This window comes from Vitis vinifera, chromosome 1, assembly GCF_030704535.1.
Source record: "Vitis vinifera cultivar Pinot Noir 40024 chromosome 1, ASM3070453v1".
NCBI lineage: Eukaryota > Viridiplantae > Streptophyta > Magnoliopsida > Vitales > Vitaceae > Vitis > Vitis vinifera.
In genome coordinates, this window is record NC_081805.1 from 12,886,423 (window position 1) to 12,909,513 (window position 23,091).

The 23,091-nt window shown below is 31.4% G+C and overlaps 2 protein-coding genes across 2 annotated transcripts; both read right to left on the reverse strand.

Annotated features, from left to right (window-relative positions):
- Positions 1–15,041: 15,041 nt before the first annotated feature.
- Positions 15,042–16,015, reverse strand: LOC132253755 (secreted RxLR effector protein 161-like). The gene is made up of 2 exons (XM_059736718.1): positions 15,583–16,015; positions 15,042–15,085 (listed from the first exon to the last, which is right to left on the reverse strand). Exons 1-2 carry the CDS (start codon positions 16,013–16,015, stop codon positions 15,042–15,044), a joined length of 477 nt encoding a protein of 158 aa, XP_059592701.1.
- A 4,620-nt stretch (positions 16,016–20,635) lies between these two features.
- On the reverse strand, positions 20,636–22,003 carry LOC100241338 (uncharacterized). Its single transcript, XM_002271241.5, has 2 exons — positions 21,342–22,003; positions 20,636–20,919 (listed from the first exon to the last, which is right to left on the reverse strand). The coding sequence occupies exons 1-2, from the start codon at positions 21,828–21,830 to the stop codon at positions 20,806–20,808; spliced, it is 603 nt and encodes a 200-aa protein (XP_002271277.1). The 5' UTR covers positions 21,831–22,003; the 3' UTR covers positions 20,636–20,805.
- Between the last annotated feature and the right edge of the window lie 1,088 nt (positions 22,004–23,091).

The window sequence follows — 23,091 nt, forward strand, 5'->3', positions numbered from 1 at the left end:
ATGATGAAAAAACTAAGCTATCTAGGGAAAAGCTTCACTTTAAAAAGTGCATGGAAAATCAAGTTAATAAAACTCATAAGTAGTTAGAAAATATACTTAAGCAAATGGATGATGAAAGATATACATAAATAAAAGGTCATCCATCTAACAATTAAGAAAAAAATATAAGACTAACAAAGAAAATCAAAGATCCAAAACAAATATCATGTGCAAGTAGTAGAGTAAAATTAAGAAGTCTCTAAGTATATAAATTGAGCATATTAAAATATCAAAATAATTGAAGTATAGTAATAACAAGCAAGAAGAAAAAAAAAGTATCCAAAATAATAATGATAAAGCATGAATATCTAATGATCCAAAAACTATAATTAAAACAAGTAGTAATCCAAGGTATGCCTAAAGTACGATCCTAGCCTAGATATGTCAACAATGATTAGAGTATCTCCCCTTTTGGAAGCATAAAAAATAAGAGGAAAATAGTACACTAGAGATCAAGGCTAGGGATGTGGAAAGATGGAGTACAAGTAATCCATCATCTACTCAAGCTAGGATTGAATCTAGGTCCGTAGAAAATCAAACTGAGATTGAACTAGGCTTTTCTTTGTGCTTAATGTTCAAATCCTCTTTCGAATACTTCCCTTGAGCTTTTATTACTACAAATACTTTTTGTGGAGTCATGATGTCTCTCCTTAATCAAAGGAAAGAGAGATAAAATCCAGAGAAGCAAGAAAGTAAGAGATGGAAGGGAAAACCCAAGATTTCCAAGGGTAAATCACTAGGGAATGGTTGCATAGGGTGTTAGTAGCGAAACCCCCCATCTCCCTCCCAAAAAAAAGTAATTGGGAGGAAAGATCGACAGTTAGGAAATGGTTTTAAGACCCTATATCCCGATGAACCAATTGACCGATTAAGGATCAACTCAACCAATTGAGTCAACTACTGGTCACCACCAGCTAAAAAAATCGAATTTTCTCTTAGATGTCTCCCTTACCTATTTCCTATGAAATTTCCCTAAATTTGATGCTAAATTGCCTTGTAGATTTAATTTTGGTCAAAAATTGACCTTGTTATATAATGCTTAAAAAAGCATAATTAAAAAAAAAAAATCACAAGAACAATAAGAAAATTTAGGGCAAGTTATAGTCATAGACATGGTGAAATCATACTTGGGGTTTGAATGCTCCCAATGTAGGAATGGCTAAGTAAACCATCTCAGGCCTAGGATTATCCTATGTTTCTCTAGATCTATGCAACAAAAGCAAATGGATATGAAAACATGGATTTATGAGAAGAAAAGTGATACCTACAAACTGCATGTTCTAATATCAATTTCAATCAACGCGTAAGTGCAGACCCTCCATTTTGTCCTCTTAGCATATGTAGTACTAGGTGTTTCATGTACTTTTCTCTTTATTCATAGTCATCCCTTGATGACCCATTAACACTCATTTGGACTACTCTTTCTGAGCCACATTCGAGAACTTTTTGTTGAGGGATTCATCTAAACCTTCATTGTGACTTTGGCAACTTTTTAAGTTAGTTTTTAGATTAAGACACTTAAATATTTTGAGGATAAGTTCCACTAAGATAATTCCCCACTTAGGTCACCTAGATGTTTTTTCAGTAAGATCACTTAGATACTTTTATAGGCATAGTTCACTTAATTTTGATTTTGAATTTGATTGCTTGATTTTGAGATTAGGTGAGTATTTGATTTGTTTTTTATTTTTTTATTGCATGAGATAATTTTTCAATATTTGGTTATGTGAGCTCGATATTTCATCTTTCATTATTATTTATTACATTAGTTTAATGTCTTGACTCTTTTGATTGCATATCATGATATTTATTTATTTATTCGCTTATTTATTTATTTATTTTGATTTGCCTTATTTATTTGTTTATTTATTTATTTATTAGAAAAATTACATGAGATGGGAGTTTTTAATTTTTTTTAAGTTGCATGAATTAATATTTTGATTTTTCTTATACATGCATGTGTTCGATTTTTTTCATTTTCATTTTTAATTTTATGAATTTTATTTTATTTTTTGTTATTATTGAATGATTTCTATTTTATTTTATTTTATTTTATTTTTTGCATGAATTTGGTGACATAATGGACAAGATCAAGCCACACAAGGAAGTGATATTCGAGCTGCTAAGCATTTGGAAATGAAGCACTACATGCAGATTCTCCTTAAAAAATGCAACATAGGAGGGTCTAAGGGCATCCATTGAATCTTCACTTCCCACAGAAAGGGGATTCACGTTACCATGTAGATATGAGAGCCACCAAAGAGATATTTGAGAATATAGAAGGAGCCACACGCATTCTAAACATCAACGACACATATTTGCACATCAACAACATGCATTTGCACATTAGTAGCATGCATTTGCACATCAACAACATGCATATTGGAGCAACGTGCACCATTGAAAGGTTAGAATTATGTCAGTTTGAAAAAAAAAATTAAAACTTTGTTTATTTTAGTTTGGATTATTGGTTTTGATTTGAAAAGTTAGAATTTTTTAAATTTAGTTTTTGACCCTTCATGATAGTTTGAAAAATTAGAATGTTGATTTAGTTTTGATTCTTATATTGATTTAGAAAGTTAGGATCTTGATTAGTTTAGTCTAATATTATTATTTTAGTTTAGAAAGTTAGTTTCTTTTGTTTTGTTTTGTTTTGTTTTGTTTTCATTTTGATTCATAGTTCAAAAGGTTAAAAAAATTTTGGTTTAGTTTCGATTCATGTAAGATTGAATTTTCTCTTAGTTTTAATTTTGATTCATATTAGATTGAAAAAGTTTGATTTTTGGTTTAGTTTTAATTTTGATTTATATTATATTGAGAGAAATTGAATTTTTGCTCTGTTTTAATTTTGAAATATATTGTATTGAAAAGATTCAATTTTTGCTTAGTTTTAATTTTGATTCATATTAGATTAAAAATGTTTGATTTTTTTTGTTTAGTTTTAATTTTGATTTATGCCAAATTGCGAAAGATTAAATTTTTGCTTAATTTTAATTTTGATTTATATTAGCTTAAAAATATTGAATTTTTGCTTAGTTTTAATTTCAATTTATGTAAGATTGAAAAAGATTGAATTTTCTCTTAATTTTAATTATGATTCATATTAGATTGAAAAGGTTTGATTTTTTTGGGTTAGTTCTAATTTTGATTTATATCAGATTGCATTTTTGCTTAGTTTTAATTTTGATTTATATTAAATTAAAAAAATTAAATTTTTGTTTAATTTTAATTTTTATTCATATTATATTGAAAAGATTTGACTTTTCTGGTTCAGTTTTAATTTTGATTTATATTAGATCGAGAAAGCTTGTTTTTTTTTTTTTTCTCAATTTTAATTTTGATTCATAATAGGTTGAGAGATTGTTTTTTTTGCTTAATTTTTAATCTTGATTCATGTTAGATTGAGAAAGTTTGAATTGTTGCTTAGTTTTAGTTTGATTCATATTAGATTGAGAAAGTCTGGTTTTTGCTTAGTTCAATTTTAATTCATGATATTAGTTAGAAAAGTTAGAATTTTGTTAGAATTTGTTAGTTTAGTCTTTGATTTATCAATATTTATCTTGTTTGTTTTTAGGAATTAGGTTAATTAATTTTGTTGATCTTCTTATGTTTCAAGTTTGTTAGTTTTAGACTTTGATTTATCAATATTTACTTTGTGTTTATAGAAATTTAGGTTAATTAATTTAGTTGCTTTTATGTTACAATTTTTATGTTTCAAATTTATTAGTTTTTAGACTTTGGTTTATTAACATTTCTTTTATGTGTTTTTGAGAATTTTAGGTTAATTAATTTAGTTGATCTCATGTTATAATTTTTATGTTTCAAGCTTCTTAGTTTTAATATTTGATCTATCAATATTTATTTTATGTGTTTTTTGGAATTTTAGTTAATTAACGTAATTGATCTTATGTTAGTTCTTGATTGCTCATCTCAACTTATTTACTTGATTGATCCTTGTTAATTCTTGATCGATTTTTATCTTAGTTTATGTGTTTCTAGAATTCTTGTGGTTAGTTCTTGATTGATATCTTGTTAATTTGTTTGATTTAAAACCCTAGTTTGTTGCTTTGGTAATCCGTGATTTTTAGAGGCTATTGGAAAATAATGAAGACTGACCTCTACTTTTACCTTTTTTAATCTTAGTTGGTTGCTAGTAATTTCACTTCATAGGTTTTGTTTTCCTTTGGTTTATTGGGGGTTTGAATCTATATATATTTTTATTTGCAAATACAACTTCTCTTTTAAACTGAGTTTTCTTAAAAGATCCAATATTAAAATCCATTTCAAATATATATATATATATATATATATCTTCTTTTTCAATGATATGCAACCAAATTTCAACTGGTATGCATTTTTTTTCTATAAAATTATGATTTTGTGTGGAACATGAATCCGAGCTTATAGTCTCAAACAAATGAGATAATTTATGGCCTTGATGAGTTTATTAGTGCTCATGTGAGGTTAGGAAATGCATAAGCTGAATTCATGTACATCAAGTGGAGATTTGGTTAAACCCCTACAAAAGATTATTTGTTAAAAACCTTTTAGTGTTAGCTTGTTGGATTTACTATGCATTTGAATTTAAAATTTGATTTGACTGAGTTAGGATAATTCTACAATTTTCTAGTGGTCATATGATATTATAGACATCTTAAACTTGATTTTAGAATTTTGTTTCAATTAAAAAGCAATTTTGAAATGGGAGTTATGAATTAGTCTTTTAAACAGTTTTGTTTTCACCCAATTCTGGACACCGAGATTTTTAGTTTTATTTTAATTATTAGATGATTATAAATTTATTTTGGTATTTTTTTTTCTTGATTCTAGATTCCTTGAAATTGATTTTTGACATATAAAATATTAAAAAATGTGTTAGAAAAATTAGGTTAATCCAACTTATGGTAATCACCCTAGAGGGAAGGTGAATAGGGTGATGGTTTTTTTTTAAACAAATTTAAATTATGTGAATGTAACAGACAAATATATGCACGAATATAAAGACAATTGCATATAAAGTAAAAGAGTAGGGAAGAGAGAATGCAAACACAAGATTTTATAGTGGTTTAGCACAACCCGGCCTACATCCACTCTCTTCTAGCTTCAATCCCAAGATTGAGGTTCTACTAGCTCAAGGCTTCCAAACCAAGCCTTCAAGCAATACAATTGGATTATGGTTCCAATCCACCCTCTTAAACTTTTGGCTCCAAGCACCCTTTACAATCCTCAAGAGATACCCCACTCTTGAACAACCTCTCCAGTGATACCCCACACTTGAGAATTTTCCTCTCAAACATATACAAATAATTGATCTCACAAAATCCTATTACAAAAACTTTAAGCTCAAATAATACAAGAAAACTAGGATTAAATGGTGCACTTAATGATATGCAAGTTTTAGAACAATGATGCACTCAAAACACTCTTCCAAGGCTTAAATATATTTAAGAAGGGTTTGAGAAGGTTGAGCTCATGTAACAATAAAGATTGGAGCTTTTTTATAGAAGAAAATGACCAAACTAGCCGTTATGGGTTCGACCGGTCGAGTTGGGGGTCGACCGATTGACTAGTTGTTAGCATTTAATGCTTGACAGGTGACCAATGGACCTCAACCGCCCCTTAACCAGACCTCGGCCTACCCTTGACTAAACCTCGACCGGTTGAGGTTCAACCTTGACTGGTTGAACAACTGTTCTGGAATAAAGGGAAATTTTTTTGCACCCTCGACCGGTTGAGCTGGGGGTCAACTCAGACCTGGGGGTCGACCGGTTCTTCATCCGGTTCAATCGGTTGAGCCGTTTTTTGCTCAATAATCAAAATTTTCAACTTAAAACCTTTTAAACAAATTTGAAGAACATTTGACACAAGGTTTTAGTTGAAAACATGAAATCATCCAATTTTTAAATATTTAAAACAAAATAAGTCTTGGATGATTTTGGTGCATAAGTAAATAATGTAATGTATGAAAATCCTAGTGCACCAACAACCTTACAAAGAGATCTTATGAAGTTTAGATCTTGAAAAACACTTCTCTTTGAGGTGGTCTTCTTCTTCATGATTTCTCCTTGGTTTGATTTGTCTTTGTGATTGCCACTTTGGAAATCGTCTTGCCTAATCACAATTGAAATATAATCATTAGTTCTAAAAATTATTTTGTTATCATCAAAACCGATATTAACCAAACCTTGGTTTCGCAATCTCCCCTTTTTTGATGATGACAAAACCAAGGTTGCTAACAAGCTCCCTCTCAATATATGCTCCTTTGAATTTAGAAAATATTCAAGTTTAGAAACTTCAAAGAGTATATTAAGGATGCTCAAAATGATATAATCAAACATATAAATGTGATACCAAATGTTAAAAATTAGAAAAATGATGAAATGAGCTTTACAAATTAGCCATTACCTCTTAGACGGTTAAATTTTAAACAAGAGGCCTAGCTCTGATACCAATTGTTAGAAAAATTAGGTTAATCCAACCTATGGTAATCACCCTAGAGGAGGGGTGAATAGAGTGATGGTAATTTTTTTTAAACAAATTTAAACTATGTGAATGCAAGAGACAAATATATGCAAGTATATAATGAAACAATATAAAGACAATTGCATATAAAGTAAAAGAGTAAGGAAGAGAGAATGCAAACATAAGATTTTATAGTGGTTTGGAGCAACCCGACCTACATCCACTCTCCCCTAGCTTTAATCCCAAGCTTGAGGTTCCACTAGTTCAAGGCTTCCAAACCAAGCCTTCAAGCAATACAATTGGATTATGGTTAAAATCCACCTTCTTGAAATTTTGGCCCCAAGCACCCTTTACAATTCTCAAGAGATACCCTACTTTTGAACAACCTCTCAAGTGATACCCCACACTTGAGAATTTTCCTTTCAAAGATATACAAATAATTGATCTCACAAAATCCTAGTACAAAAAATTTAAATTCAAATGATACAAGAAAACTATTATTGAATTGTGCACTTAATGATATTCAAGTTTTAGAACAGTGGTGCACTCAAAACACTATTCCAAGGCTCAAATATATTCAAGAAAGGTTTGGGAAGGTTGAGCTCGTGAAACAATGAGGATTAGAGCCTTTTTATAGAAGAAAATGACCAAACTGGCCGTTGGGGGTTCGACCGGTTGAGCTGGGGTCGACTGGTTGACTAGCCGTTAGCATTTAATGCTTGGCAGGTGGTCGTTGGACCTCGACCGCCCCTTGATCGGACCTTGACCGACCCTTGATCAGACCTCGACCAGTTGAACAACCGTTTTGGAAGAAAGAGAAAGTTTTTTGCACCCTCGACTAGTTGAGCTGGGGGTCGACCCACACCTCAACCGATTGAGCTGGGGGTTGACCCAAACCAAGACCAATTGAGTTGAGGGTCAACCAATTCCTCATCCGATTCAATCGATTGAGCCGTTTTTGGCTCAACAACCAACTGTTTCAACTTAAAACCTTTTAAATAAGTTTGAAAAACATTTGACACAAGGTTTTAGTTGAAAACATGAAATCATCCAATTTTTATATATTTAAAACAAAATAAGTCTTGGATGATTTTGGTGCATAAGTAAAGAATGTAATGCATGAAAATCATAGTGCACCAACAACCTTACAAAGAGATCTTATGAAGCTTGGGTATTGAAAAACACTTCTCTTTGAGGTGATTTTTTTTTTTTCATGATTTCTCTTTGGCTTGATTTGTCTTTGTAATTGCCACTTTGGATGATCATCCAATTTTAAAATATTTAAAACAAAATAAGTCTTGGATAATTTTGGTGCATAAGTAAAGAATGTAATGCATGAAAATCCTAGTGCACCAACAACCTTACAAAGAGATCTTATGAAGTTTGGGTCTTGAAAAACACTTCTCTTTTAGGTGGTCTTCTTCTTCATGATTTTTCTTTGGCTTGATTTGTCTTTGTGATTGCCACTTTGGAAATTGTCTTGCCTAATCACACTTGAAATATAATCATTAGTTCTAAACATTGTTTTGTTATCATCAAAACCGAGATTAACCAAACCTTGGTTTCACAAAATGTTTTTCCAATTAGGAGAAATAATTTTCCTTTGTTGTACCCACTGCACTACCTTAACTTTGAACAAAAAGGTTGTTTGATTATTTTTAAAATTGATTCATGTGCCTTTTGACCTTGCCATTATTTAATTTTTTATGATTTTATAACACTTATGTGTTGGTTTAAAAAATTGGTTTATTCATGGTATAGAATTTTATTTTGTTCTAGGCCTTCTTGGATGTTTTTGTGAACTAGGATTAAATGAGGCTTCAATAAATTGTTTGGCCAATTAGATGATAAACTAGACATGTGGGAGATGTTCCCTAAAAAATTTTGTAATTAAATTCTCTTTTTAGATAAATTATCTTTCCAATTAGATATTTTTCTAATTGCTTGCTAGAATTTCTGTACAATGATTTTCTTATCATTTAATCTGGTTCTAATTGACATATCTTGACTTGACTTTAGTTTGTGTTTTGCAATATAGACATATTAAGGATGTTGCATGATTTTTTCCATAATAAAATAATATTTCTAGATATTTGCTTAGGATTTTTTAAGTGAATGTAATTGTTTTGCCCATCTTCCTTGCTGCATGTTTTTGTTTTAGTTACTAATTTTGATACTTCTAGCTATATTAAGCATTAGTTTAAATTTAAAAATGAACTTATATGCATGTCCTAACTGATAGATGATATTCCCCTAGAATCTTTCCATTTTTTTTAACCACACATATACCATATATATTAGTGTTTTGTATTATAGTTTTTGTTATTATAATTGTAAACTATGTATGCTATCTAGGTACATTCTTCACCTTTGGGGTTGAAATGAAAATGGGAAAATGAATAAGTGGCGACTCCAATTTCTATAAAAAAAATAAATAAATAAATAAATAACTGTTTTTCACTAAAAAGTGAGTCTTGCCATCGAGTGAGAACACACGTGAAAAAATACAAGTCCACAATAGGTGATATGGATTTCAAAAACCAAGATATAAGCCTCCTTATAGCTCTCTTTCCTAAATCTTAACATGTGATGATGGTGGAATCCTTTATATAAAGATAGAGGCTAGGGTTATAGGATTCCTCTCTTTGGAAAACTAAATAGTAAAAATATAAACCCTAAACCCCTAAAGAGGTTTATATGGGCTTAAGAACCTAAAGATCCCTCAAATAATGTGTTATCAAGGAATATGAGATCAAACAAGGACTATTGAAACCCATAAGAAAAATATCATCTCCCTTATAATCCAATTCTAAAGTTGATTTAACATCCCATTACAAAAAAGTCAATTGCACTTTAGTGTCTTATGATATTAAATTGAGATACTAAGCTTCAGTCCATGACCTACTAACCATTGTATGGAAGTTCCCTATGAACTAGTGTTTGTAATCTAACAAAGTGAATGATATTAACCTCGCAAGATTACCTTTATATTCTCTAAGTCTAAGATCTCCCAATTATGTAATCAACTAACACACCCTAGTTCACAAAAAACATGTATCAAATTCTACTTAAGGAATTACTTACATGTCCTTAGGATCACCCAAATAGACAAGTTATTTCAATCCTATGAGATATTATGATGTCTCTATTGAGAATACATATTACCATCAACCTTTATCAATAATGACCCAATCCATAAGGAATATATGACCACCTTAAGGTCTCATCCATAAGTTAAAGCCACCAATGATTTTAACACAAACTTAATATCTTTTTAAGGTTGAGTCTATGTAATATAGTATCTTGATGAATCATGACTAAATAATAGCTAATATTATAATTCATCGTTAGTTATGCACTATACAAGTGATCTTGACACACTTCTAGTAGGGATGGAAGGAAGAGTGGAGGCTATGACTCTTTTTCCTTCTCTCTAGAGATGGAAAATAGTTCTCTAAAAAAACTATGGGAACCCTAACCCTTAAGGGCTTAAGTGACTTGAGCTCATTAAGGGCTTGAGTCACTTAATCTAGTCTAAAACGGGTCCTAATTGATTAATTAACCCAACAAGGCCTACTAATTAATCATTTAGCCCAATTTAGAGACCTTGTTCACTTACCGTCATACAACCTTGCATAATTACCAAAATGCCCTTATGCACAAAAGTGAACCTAGAGTCAATCCAACTCTCATAACCGATACCAACAAGGTATATAAGCTTAGAATGAGGACCATTTGGACCCATAGGAATACGGACGCCCACATAATCTAATTGTAAAGTTGATTCAACATCTCATTATAGAGAATCAATTGAACTCTAGTATCTTATGTAAATAACAACGAGACATCAAGTGTTCGAGTCTGTGACCTACTATCCATTGTGTTCAGTCTCCCCATGAAATAGTATTTGTAGTCTAACAAAATGAAAGCTATCAGTCTTTTAAGACTACATCTATCATCATTGAGTTATAGATCCTCTTATTATGTGTTCAATTGACATATCTTAACTCTCAAAGAGCCTACGCCAAATTCCACTTAAGGAACTACTATGACCATAGTTCCATGAACACATCTCCTTAGCATCACCAAACGAGACACACTGTCTCAATCCCAAGAGATATCCTGGTGCCTCCATTGATAATACCTATTGCTATTGGCTTTCATCAACAATGACCCAATCCATAGAGAATATATGATTAGCTTACGATCTCACCCATAGGTCAAAGTCGTTGCTAACTTCAACACAAGCTCAATATTCTCTCAAGATTGAGAGATAAGATAATGAAGCAGTTTGGTGAAGTCATGACTACTTGATAGCCTTAAGTCATAACTCACCATAGGTCCTATCCAATGTGCAACCATACTCACCAGTGCAAACCAACCATTCCTCTAATTGAGAAGTGATGCACTACAACCTCTAATGGGTTGCCTAGACCCATGAACTAGTTATGAACAAGTCATTTATTTGTAAGGAACCTATGACTTAGATATTCAATGCAACTCTTAATGCACTTAAGTCACGTACAATACAAAAAATGCAGACAAGAATGCTTATAAAGTATAATACATGGAATAAAGATAGATAAAAGTGAAACTAGAACGTTATTAAATAAATAATGAATTTCAAATTTATTACATCATTTCATGCTTTTAAGGGCTCTATCATAACATTGGCTGGATTAGATGGACAACTTTTTTTGTCTTTCTTTTTCAATGTAATGCCCTCAAATTGCGTTAGTTGTTCACATTTCAAAACTAATGCAGTAACAATGCATTTCACTAATGAGACCAATTGATGCAATTAGAATGCATTCATTTCAAAACCAATTTTCGTAATTTTATGTGTAATGGCAACAACCAATGGTGTAATTGGGAATGACTCATTTCAAAACAATATTTTCTACGTTATAAAGGTAACAACAGATGTAGTTTGTATCCAAAAATGAACTTTATATGCCATTACGCATTATTGATCTCTAGTTGTTTTTTCTTTCTGATCTACAAGATTTCATTTTTGTGATGGTTGGATTTAGCCATATATCAACATAAGGTTGTAGTAAAACAAGTAATATCAACCTCCATCTTTCTACTAGTTAAGCCAATAGAAAAATTGGTAGCATAAGGAGTTTTATTTTTTTGGAAATTCTATTTTATTCTTATGTTGCATAGGGTTGTGCCCTTTTTTGTTTAATACATTTTATTTAGTAGCACAAAATTCATAACATTCCTTAGTCCCTGTATGAATTCATGAAGTAGCAAATGATATAAGTTTTATTGCTAGAGTTGAGATATGTAAGACATTACTTGAGTTGGGTCTTAGATCAACATTCATCAATGAAGTTCAATCTTCATCAATGAAGATAAAGATTATTAACTACAAAAACAAGTAATAATTCAAGCAATTGTTTCTTTACCAATTTGGTTTGACGATTGTCAGATGGTGTTCTTATGTAATCCTAAAGTTATGATCTCATGGTCATTGTATTTTGGTTCCATGGTTAGAAGTATGACCACTGGTATTAGCTAGAAATAAAGAATCGGTTGCGCAATTAAATAACGATTTTTTATTTTTAAAAACAAAAAATAGTTTTAAAAAATTCATAATACTATTTGATCGTTGTTCTCTATTTCCAATTTTTTTTTTTAAACAAAGTAAAATAGAGGAAAATTTTTAAAGAACTAGTAGAAATTGTTTTCATTGGTTTTTAAAACAAAAGGAAAACATATAAATTTTTTTTAAAAAAATTATAAAAAATAAATAAAATTGAATATGGTATCATTCTTTTCTTTCTCCACAATCTAATCTTTATATTGAAAATCTTCAAATATGATTTTCCTTTAAATTGTACTATTTTTTTTTAAAAAAAAAATTCTTTAAACTTCTTTAAAACTTTTCATTAAGAAAATAAATTTCAAATCAAATTATATTTTATACATGAAATTTATTGATTTTAAAAAATAATTTAAAACTAAAAAATCGAAAATCACACATAGACACACACACACAGATACATATATTCATTAACATGTCTAACAATTTTTAAAAATAATTTAAAACTCAAATAATGACTCAATTAATACTAGACATTTATGGATAATCAATTAACACTAGCACACACGCACACGCACACGCACATACCATTTTTAAAAATAATTTAAAACTCAAATAATGATTCAATTAATACTAACGTGCGCGCACGTGCACACATATATTCGTTAATAAGTCTAACAATTTTTAAAAATAATTTAAAACTCAAATAATGACTCAATTAATATTAGACAATTATGGATAAAAAATTGGTTTAGAACGACTCTGTTGTTTGTCTTTTATATAGAATCATTATTTTCCAATTTTTTCACTAGAAAAATAAAATTTAAATTAAACAAGACTTAATATGTTGGGTTCATTAACAAATCTAATAATTTTTAAAAATAATTTAAAACTTAAATAGTGATCTAATTTATACAAACAAAATTATGGATAAAAATTGATTTAGAACAACTTTATTGTTTTTTCTACATAGAATCATTATTTTCCATTTTTTTTTCATTAGGAAAATAAACTCCAAATTAAACAAAAGTTAATGTGTTGGATTCATTAACAATTCTAGTAATTTTTAAAATAATTTAAAGTTCAAATAATGATCCAATTAATACAAAAAAAATAATAATTAATGAATAAAAATAGGTTCACAATGACTATTTTTTTTTCTGCACATAATTATATTTTTATAAATTTTCTCACTAGAAAAATGAACTTTAAATCAAATGATATTTTGTATTGAATTTATTAATGAGTTTAACAATTTTTAAAAATAAATTGGAACCCAAAAAATAGATCTAATCACCTAAAAACATAATAGATAAAAACTTATATAATAAGAGTTATGACTTACTATTTCTTCTATACATACAACTATATTTTTTTAATTTTCTTACAATTTAAATAGATTATAAATTAATTAAAACATAATAAATAATTTAAATTCTTTAATAAATCTTTTAATTTATAAGAATAATTTGAAATTAAAAAAAATTGATCTAATTAATTACAAATTAAATCAAACCATTCAAAATATTGTGTTTATAATTGAATACTAAATGTGTGCATACAATTAAAAATATTATTATTTTTAAACTATTATTATTCATTTTTAACCAAAAAAAAAAAACGAAAATGTTAATATTATTATGTTTTTAACATAAACTAAGATGGTATATTTTTTTATAAAAAATATAATTCATGATTTTATTATAATATTATTATTCACGTTTTATTAAAAACTATTTATTTTTAATTCATTTGTAATTACAAACTATTTTCATTTTTAATAAGGCTTGAATTAAATTTAATTAATATTATATAAATTGAATTTGCAATGTTTTTATAAAATTAAAACAGAAAATTTATTTTTAAAAATAACTTTGCCAAACACCCTTATTTTTATAAAGCACTAAAAAAATTGTTCTTATTTTTTTTGAACTTACAAAAAGGTTTTAAAAACAAGCATTAGAAAACAAGGCCAAACCAGCCCAAAATATCATAATAGTAGTGATGCGATGTTTTGATGATGGTGTTTTTGGTTCCAATTTCAACCATACAAAGATTAAGGTGTTTAAAAAGGTCATGAACATGGAGCCAAGACAATGGATGAAACATTTCCATGTGATGATTATTCTCTGCATGAATCAAGGTCAGACTCCCCATAAACCTATAATAAACCATTGGCTCTGAACTGTCATTATTGTTAGAACTCAACCAAGATGAATACCCTAATTTCATATATACTGGAATAGTCTTGTTAAAATCAACCAAGATGAATATTTAACAGGGTTATATATATAACCAAGATGAATACCCTAATTTCATATATACTGGAATAGTTAACAAGGTAAATACCCTAATTTCATATATATTGGAATATTTAACAGGGTGAATACCCTAATTTCATATATACTGGAATCTCCTGATTAAAAACAATGAGTAGAAAAATAATAGCGGAAGCATACCTGAATCCATTGAAGGAGAAACCTTATAGGAAGAAAACCCTTTGAGATGGTCTTCCAATTCTAGCCACTAGATTCTGTGTCAATTTCTCTCTGAGAGGATTTTCAAAAATTGGAATGCGTAGTCGTAGAATGGGGACCATAACCCTATTTATAAACTGCTAGGGCAGTTTTAATTTTATCACAATTATATTTCTGCCCCTCATAGAAATAATAATTGTCTAATGGTATCTACACAATAATCTCATGACAATTATACCCTTAAGCCAATTAATCAATTATTAATTAGATCACTATATTTAGGCTTAATTAAATGATAGCACACACATTTTAATTATTTACATGTGTGGCCCAAATTATAGATTAATTACAAAAATTAATCTAACAATCTCCCATTGGGCCACATGCATATGTAATCAAATAAATGTGCTTAACCTTATGAGCTCAAAATTTGCTATCATGTCCTTAGGGTATATCCGAACAATCTCGTCCATTAACTATACTGACATAGGATCAAGGTGGCCTTTGTTACATCAATCGTTACTAGACCAATCAATGGTCACATATATCTGCACAGCTAAATGACATAGATCAATCATGAGTGCATAGCATGGAAATTACATGCAATGTGATCTATTCATGCCTATTTCCAACTGGTCCAACTTAACTTTATTGAGATCAAATCTTTAGCATAATTTAACAAAGTGCAATAAAATGAATACTTTATTTCTGCAGAACACAATCCAAATGTATAGATAAAGTCTAAACATAACATAGAGCAATATACAATGAATAATACAAACTCCCACTAAATTTGGATATCCTCAAATGAGACAACACCCATATGAGCAGTGTGCTCATGAAAGACCTTGGGTGGTAATCCCTTTGTAAGCGGATCCGCTATCATGGAGTTTGTTCCAATATGCTCTATGGATATCTGTCCACTCTGTACCTTTTCTTTTACAACTAGGAACTTGATATCAATGTATTTTGATTTTGTAGAACTCCTGTTGTTATTGGAATATAAAACTGCTGATTTATTGTCACAAAATATCTTCAGTGGTCTTTCAATACCATCCAGAACACGCAGCCCAGTGACAAAATTTCGTAGCCATATTCCTTGATTGGATGCCTCATAACATGCTACAAACTCTGCTTCCATGGTGGATGAAGTTACGAGTGTCTGTTTGGCAGACCTCCATGAAATTGCTCCACCAGCCAACAGATAAATATAGCCTGATGTGGATCTTCTGCTGTCTTGGCATCCAGCAAAGTCGGAGTCGGAATACCCAATCAACTCTAACTGATCCAATCTCCTATATGTAAGCATGTACTCTTTTGTTCTCTGTAAATATCTCATAACCGTCTTGGCTGCTTTCCAATGATTCATTCCAGGGTTACTTAGATATCTGCCTAACATGCCAACAATGTACGCAATATCCAGACGTGTACATACCTGAGCATACATTAGACTCCCCACAGCTGAAGCGTAAGGAATCTTCTGCATTTCTTGACTTTCTAAACTATTTTTGGGGCATTGATTAAGACTGAATTTGTCTCCTTTAGCGACAGGGGTATCACCTGGTTTGCTATTTTGCATGCCATACCTTTGGAGGACTTTATCAATATAGGTCCTTTGTGACAATCCTAAAATACCCCTAGAACGATCTCGGTGTATCTGGATTCCTAAGACAAAGGAGGCATCACCAAGATCTTTCATCTCAAAATGTTTTGATAAAAATCTCTTGGTGTCGTGCAATATGCTGATATCATTTGTGGCTAGCAATATGTCATCGACATATAAAACCAGGAAAATATACTTACTCCCACTGAATTTGTGATACACACATTCATCCATAAGATTTGCCTCAAAACCATATGAGACAATAATTTGATGAAACTTGAAGTACCACTGACGAGAAGCTTGCTTGAGCCCATAAATGGATTTAGTTAATTTACAAACCATATTCTTTGAGTCTTCGGACACAAAATTTTCTGGTTGTACCATATAAATTGTTTCATCAATGTCACCATTGAGAAACGCTGTTTTAACATCCATTTGATGTAACTCAAGATCATAATGTGCAACTAGTGCCATGATTATCCTGAAAGAGTCCTTCGTAGAAACTGGAGAGAAGGTCTCTTTGAAGTCAATTCCTTTTTTTTGAGTAAAGCCTTTAGCTACAAGACGTGCTTTATATCTTTCTACATTACCATTTGAATCCCGCTTGGTTTTAAATATCCATTTACAACCAATGGGCTTCGTACCAACTGGTAATGGGACAAGTTCCCAAACTTTATTGTCTTGCATAGATTTGTACTCTTCATTCATGGCTTCAATCCATTTATGAGAGTTGGAACTTTTCATGGCTTGCTGGAAGTTGATTGGATCATCTTCCATCATTCCACTTTCTACCTCACGTTCCTAGAGATATACGATATAATCGTCCGAAATTGCATTTCTCCTCTCTCTAGTGGATCTCCTTAATGGCATATTTTCTTGAGGTTGTTGAGTTTGTTCTTCAGGAGCAATGTCCTCATTTGCAATTAAGGGTTGAACAATATTGTCTGTTGGTTGAGGATCCAAATTTACTTCTTGATCAATGATAGGTAGTGAAACCTGTACATTATCAAAAGCAATAGTAGATCCCTCTTCCTCCTCAAAGACAATATTCCTAGCCTGATTTCTCCCCCCAAACTCAACATCCTCAAAAAATGTTGCAGTTCCCGTCTCAAAAATTGACCTAATAGCAGGATCATAAAATTTAAAACCCCTTGATCGCTCTGCATAGCCAATAAAGTAGCTACTAACTGTTTTAGAGTCCAATTTCTTTTCATGAGGCTTATAAGGTCTCGCTTCAGCTGGACATCCCCAAATATGAAAATGCTTTAAACTGGGCTTTCGACCCGTCCAAAGCTCATAAGGCGTTTTAGCAGCCGCTTTAGTTGGCACCCGATTTAGGATATAAGCTGCCGTTTTGAGTGCTTCACCCCAGAGTTTTTCGGGTAAAGTAGAATGACTAATCATACTCCTTACCATGTCCTTAAGGGTTCGGTTTCGTCTTTCTGCTACACCATTCATGCTAGTTGATCCTGGCATGGTGTATTGAGGGACGATCCCACATTCCTCTAGGTATTTAGCAAATGGTCCTGGACGTTGTTCACCTGATCCGTCATATCTACCATAGTATTCACCACCATGGTCAGATCTGACGCTTTTTATTCTTTTGTTGAGTTGTAACTCAACTTCTGCTTTAAATGTTTTGAACACGTCCAATGATTGTGATTTCTCATGTATAAGAAATAGGTAGCCATATCTTGAATAGTCGTCTATGAATGTTATAAAGTACTGTTGACCATTCCAAGATGCCGTAGGGTATGGTCCACAGATATCTGTATGAATTAATTCTAAGACGTCTGTAGCTCTATTGGCACCTAATTTCTTTGTTTTGGTCTGTTTTCCTTTAATACACTCAACACAAATATCAAAATCTGAAAAGTCAAGTGAATCCAAAATCCCATCGGACACAAGTCGCTCAACTCTAGATTTAGAGATATGACCTAGGCGTTTGTGCCACAATGAGGCCGAATTATCTTTATTCAATTTACGTTTTGTACCTCGTGATTCCACATGCAAGGTTTCATTATAGGACGGAACAGTTTCCAACAAATATAGATTATCATAAACATTAAGTAAACCGGTTCCTACAGCATTTGAATTAATAGATAATGTAAATTTATTGTTTCCAAATGAACAACAATAACCTGATTTGTCCAAAACAGAAACTGAAATTAAATTCCGTCTGAAAGACGGTACAATAAAAGTATCTATTAAATCCAAAAAATAACCAGATTTCAATAATAATCTAAAGTGCCCTATTGCCTCTACTTCTACCGACTGACCGTCTCCGACGTAGATGCATCTTTCAGCATCACTTGGTTTTCGGTAACTCAGGCAACCCTTTCTTAACACGCCAAGCAGCATACTTGGTACATTCCTTCTTAGTATGTCCAGGCTTATTATAGAAGAAACATGTTACCTCAACTTTCTGTTTCTTTTGTTCTGGACCATTAGAAGCAGCAACCTTATTATCCTTATTCTTTCGTTTGCCCTTATCCTTGGAAGTGCTAGCCAGATGAGCACTTTCGGTCTTGTCTTGCTTCAATCTCTCTTCCTCTTGCACACAGAATGAAATGAGCTCATTAAGAGTCCATTTATCCTTTTGACAGTTATAACTGACCTTGAATTGATTAAATTGTGCAGGAAGAGATATGAGAACCAAATGCACGAGTAAATCATCAGATAACTCGAGTTTCAAAGCCTTAAGTTTTGAAGCAAGATGAGACATCTCCATGATGTACTCCCGAACATTACCCTTGCCTTTATACTTCATTAAAATCAAGCTTGCTAAAAGCGTGCTCGTTTCAGCCTTATCGTTTTTGGCAAAACGTTTCTGAATTTCCGCAAGGAAGTCACTGGCATTAGTAACCTCATCGGTTACCGCACCCCTGAAAGCTTCTGGAATGCCGCGCTTCATGATCATAAGACTTAGCCTATTTGAACGTTCCCACTTACCCCAATAAACCTCATCCTCTTGAGTACTTTGCTCATTGAGTTCATCAGGTTTGGGCATTCTCAAGGTCAAGTCTATATCCATGCAGCCTAAGAGAATCATCATATTCTCTTTCCAGTCCTTAAAATTAGTCCCATTTAACATAGGGACATTATTGATGTTGACAGATATAGAAGTAGTTGATATAAAAGCTGAATCGAGAACAAAATAAAATGAATCAAATAAACCATCATGCTCACATAAAATAAGCAATTAAACACATAATCTTTAAATTTAAAAGCAAATTATGACATTTCAAGATACCTAGCACAACATTAATATCAAGTCTTTGGACAGTAATATTAACTGTAAGTGGTACTCTTGTTGTAGTGATCAAACATTGATGATAAGTTATGTCAAATAATAAATCTATCTTTGGATTGATTTATTATTCACATTAAGTTACCTTTATAATCATCACATATTTATCACCACAAGTATGTATGCAATTTGACCAAATATTAACTTTCCTTTGGGCCAGTCAATACCCGCATGAATCACATACACACAAATATCTAACACTCCGAACAGACTAATCTACACGGAAGATGTCACTTTGGTGATTTTCCGCTTTAATTAGCCTATTTAAAATGCTAGATCAATAACTTAAATATTAATATCATAAAATGCTATTAAATAATAATAATAATAATAATAATAATAATAATAAAATAAAAATTTATCAACTCAATATTTCATAAATCTTAATCCATTGACATATATATATATATATATATATATATATATTAAAATAATAACTCAAAGAATTAATCAAGGAGTAGGCTCTGATACCACTTGTTAGAACTCAACCAAGATGAATACCTTAATTTCATATATACTGGAATAGTCTTGTTAAAATCAACCAAGATGAATATTTAACAGGGTTATATATATAACCAAGATGAATACCCTAATTTCATATATATTGGAATAGTTAACAAGGTAAATACCCTAATTTCATATATATTGGAATATTTAACAGGGTGAATACCCTAATTTCATATATACTGGAATCTCCTGATTAAAAACAATGAGTAGAAAAATAATAGCGGAAGCATACCTAAATCCATTGAAGGAGAAACCTTATAGGAAGAAAACCCTTTGAGATGGTCTTCCAATTCTAGCCACTAGATTCTGTGTCAATTTCTCTCTGAGAGGATTTTCAAAAATTGGAATGCGTAGTCGTAGAATGGGGACCATAACCCTATTTATAAACTGCTAGGGCAGTTTTAATTTTATCACAATTATATTTCTGCCCCTCATAGAAATAATAATTGTCTAATGGTATCTACACAATAATCTCATGACAATTATACCCTTAAGCCAATTAATCAATTATTAATTAGATCACTATATTTATTCTTAATTAAATGATAGCGCACACATTTTAATTATTTACATGTGTGGCCCAAATTATAGATTAATTACAAAAATTAATCTAACAATTATTAGTATTGTTTTTCCCTGAGTGGCTGCTCTAACAACCTAAGAACACAAAGTAGGAGCAAGAAGAATGAAACAGGAAACACATATATGACTTCACACGATTCATATATGTATCATAAGCATCACAGTTAAATTGAAATATAAGAAATAACAATCACTGGTGCAGTCACCGATTTCATGTACGATCATCTAACTCTGACGGCAAAAGCTGGTATAGAATGCACAGAAGAGCATCGCATCAGGTTGGCTGACCATGTGTGATCATTCCACCAACTCGGACCACAGGAACCCTGCGGTGTGCTGAAAACATTTCACTCATTTTGGCAATTTGAAGTAAGAGCTGACTGATCTTCTGCATATCATGAGCAAATTAAATTTAATGAGACGATTAAGTTGAAAATAAAAGGAAGTGAATAAATATGAAATAGCAGAAGATGAGGACTGCATCACATAATGGGCCTAAGTCGATATTGCATCCCTTATTTAGTTAGTCATATTCAACTACCCAAGCCTTTTTGAAGCAGGTTGTATACTTGTCCCCATCTTCTCGTCCACTCCTTATATCATCAATGGAAGGAGCAGATAAAGCTTTAGGGGCTTATAAATGAAGCTTAGCTGCTCTTTGTGAGTGCCCAAAGCTATTAGCTACATCTATATACTGATTAATGTTATATAAATGGGCATTTCTACAAACACCTGGACTAGACGAATCCAAATATCAAGAGATGCATGCATAATTCAGAAAAGATGTGAAATTAAATTGCTTAAGTGGACCTGGTCTTTCTCTTTGAGCAAGAGGACCAAACGATTCTTCTCCTCTTCCCGCAGCCGATGCCACCGCCGAACCCACAAGTACAACAACGACAGCAACAGCAACAGCGCCGCGGCCGCCCCCCCAGCTGCTGACCCAAATGCCCGAAATCCTCCAGCACCCACTGCATAACATCGAACACTGGAGGCAATCTTTACAATCCCGGAACTCAGCACCCCAAAACGCGACCTCAAACGCCCCCCAAATCCTTGCCCATGCAGCAGTTGCGACCGCGGTGACAACGATGGTGACAGTGAATCCGGCTGTGGAGTATCTTGTGAAGAAATTCGCAGGCCTTCATGGTCACCGGGAGGAAACACGGAACGGTCTTTGTAAAAGTCATCCTTTATCACTGTCATCGCCCAATGTCTTGACTGGGCCGTGGGAGGAGGAATCTGGGAACCTGGGGATTGGATTTGCTCCCAGTCGTTGAAGCCTTCTGGACCCTCCATGCCTCAGGAGTCAGGAGACTCAGGACTGCTGCCGGTACTGGGCATGGATTTCGAGTCTCGCTACACCAACGCTAGCAAAGGATTTGTGAGGTTCTTATGTCATTGGACTGCTGACTAGAAAATGATGGTAAGATATTATATTACTTTTGTATGTTTGGGTGAGATATTTTTGGAGTCCATCAATCGCATGGCCTAGTTCCCTTATCTATTGTCCGCTTCTTACAAATCTGCGTAGCAGATATTTATTATTTTATAAAATATCCGTATGGGAATGAGTTGATCACCGGCTTTCAGAGCAAATTTGGTTAGTCGCATGTCACTGCTTCCAGCAAAATTCTTCCGATGTCAGATGTCGATGGATAACCTATGGGGTTCAATGGATAATTAATGGGTTTTTGAAAATTGTTGGATACGTTTAAAAAATAATTTGTGAAATATTATCATTGAGAAAATGTTTCTAAAAACTGTCATAGTTTCAACTATTTATTAAACCCAAATAACCATTTTGAAAAATTAATTTACATGCATAAAAGTAATAAATAAATTATAAAATAATGATTATATTTTTAGTTTGATCCATGAAATCGATGAAGTGAGTTTAAGTCATCTTATAAATTGTTTTAATTAAGATATTCAATTCATTATTTTTGTATAATGGATGAGTCACTTGTCTAATATATATTATTAAAAAAAAAAAAAAGAATGGCTTGAGACCAGCTTAAAAAAAAAATTATAATTTTTAGTCTTTCCATAAAAAACTACATGAGAATTATACTCGTCGTTTAGAAATGTTATGTACAATTTAATAGATAATGATGAGTTACTACCTTTTCACATAAAAGCAAGTCTCCTAATTAAGAGGAGACTAAACGTGAAAACCGTAAGTTCACAATTATATTATTATTTATTTGTTTATTGCATTCTTCACATGTTACAATTTGCAAAAAAAAAAAAAAAAAAAAAAAAAAAAAAAAAACAACTCCCAATTCACCGGCCTCTTAAATGTTTACTTTAAATTGATATATCAATAATATATAATCCTAACATATCAATTCAATGTGTGTAATTAAACTATCTCATTTTTCTTATTCTATTTGCATTAATTTTTTTTAAAATAAAAGTAAAATTTAAAAACTTTAAAAACTAAATATATAAAAATAAAATCTTAATTCCTTTTTAAAAAAATAATGTTTAAATGACCTAAAACTGAATAAAAACTAGTCTTTATATAATAAAAAAATATTTAAAATACAATTATAAC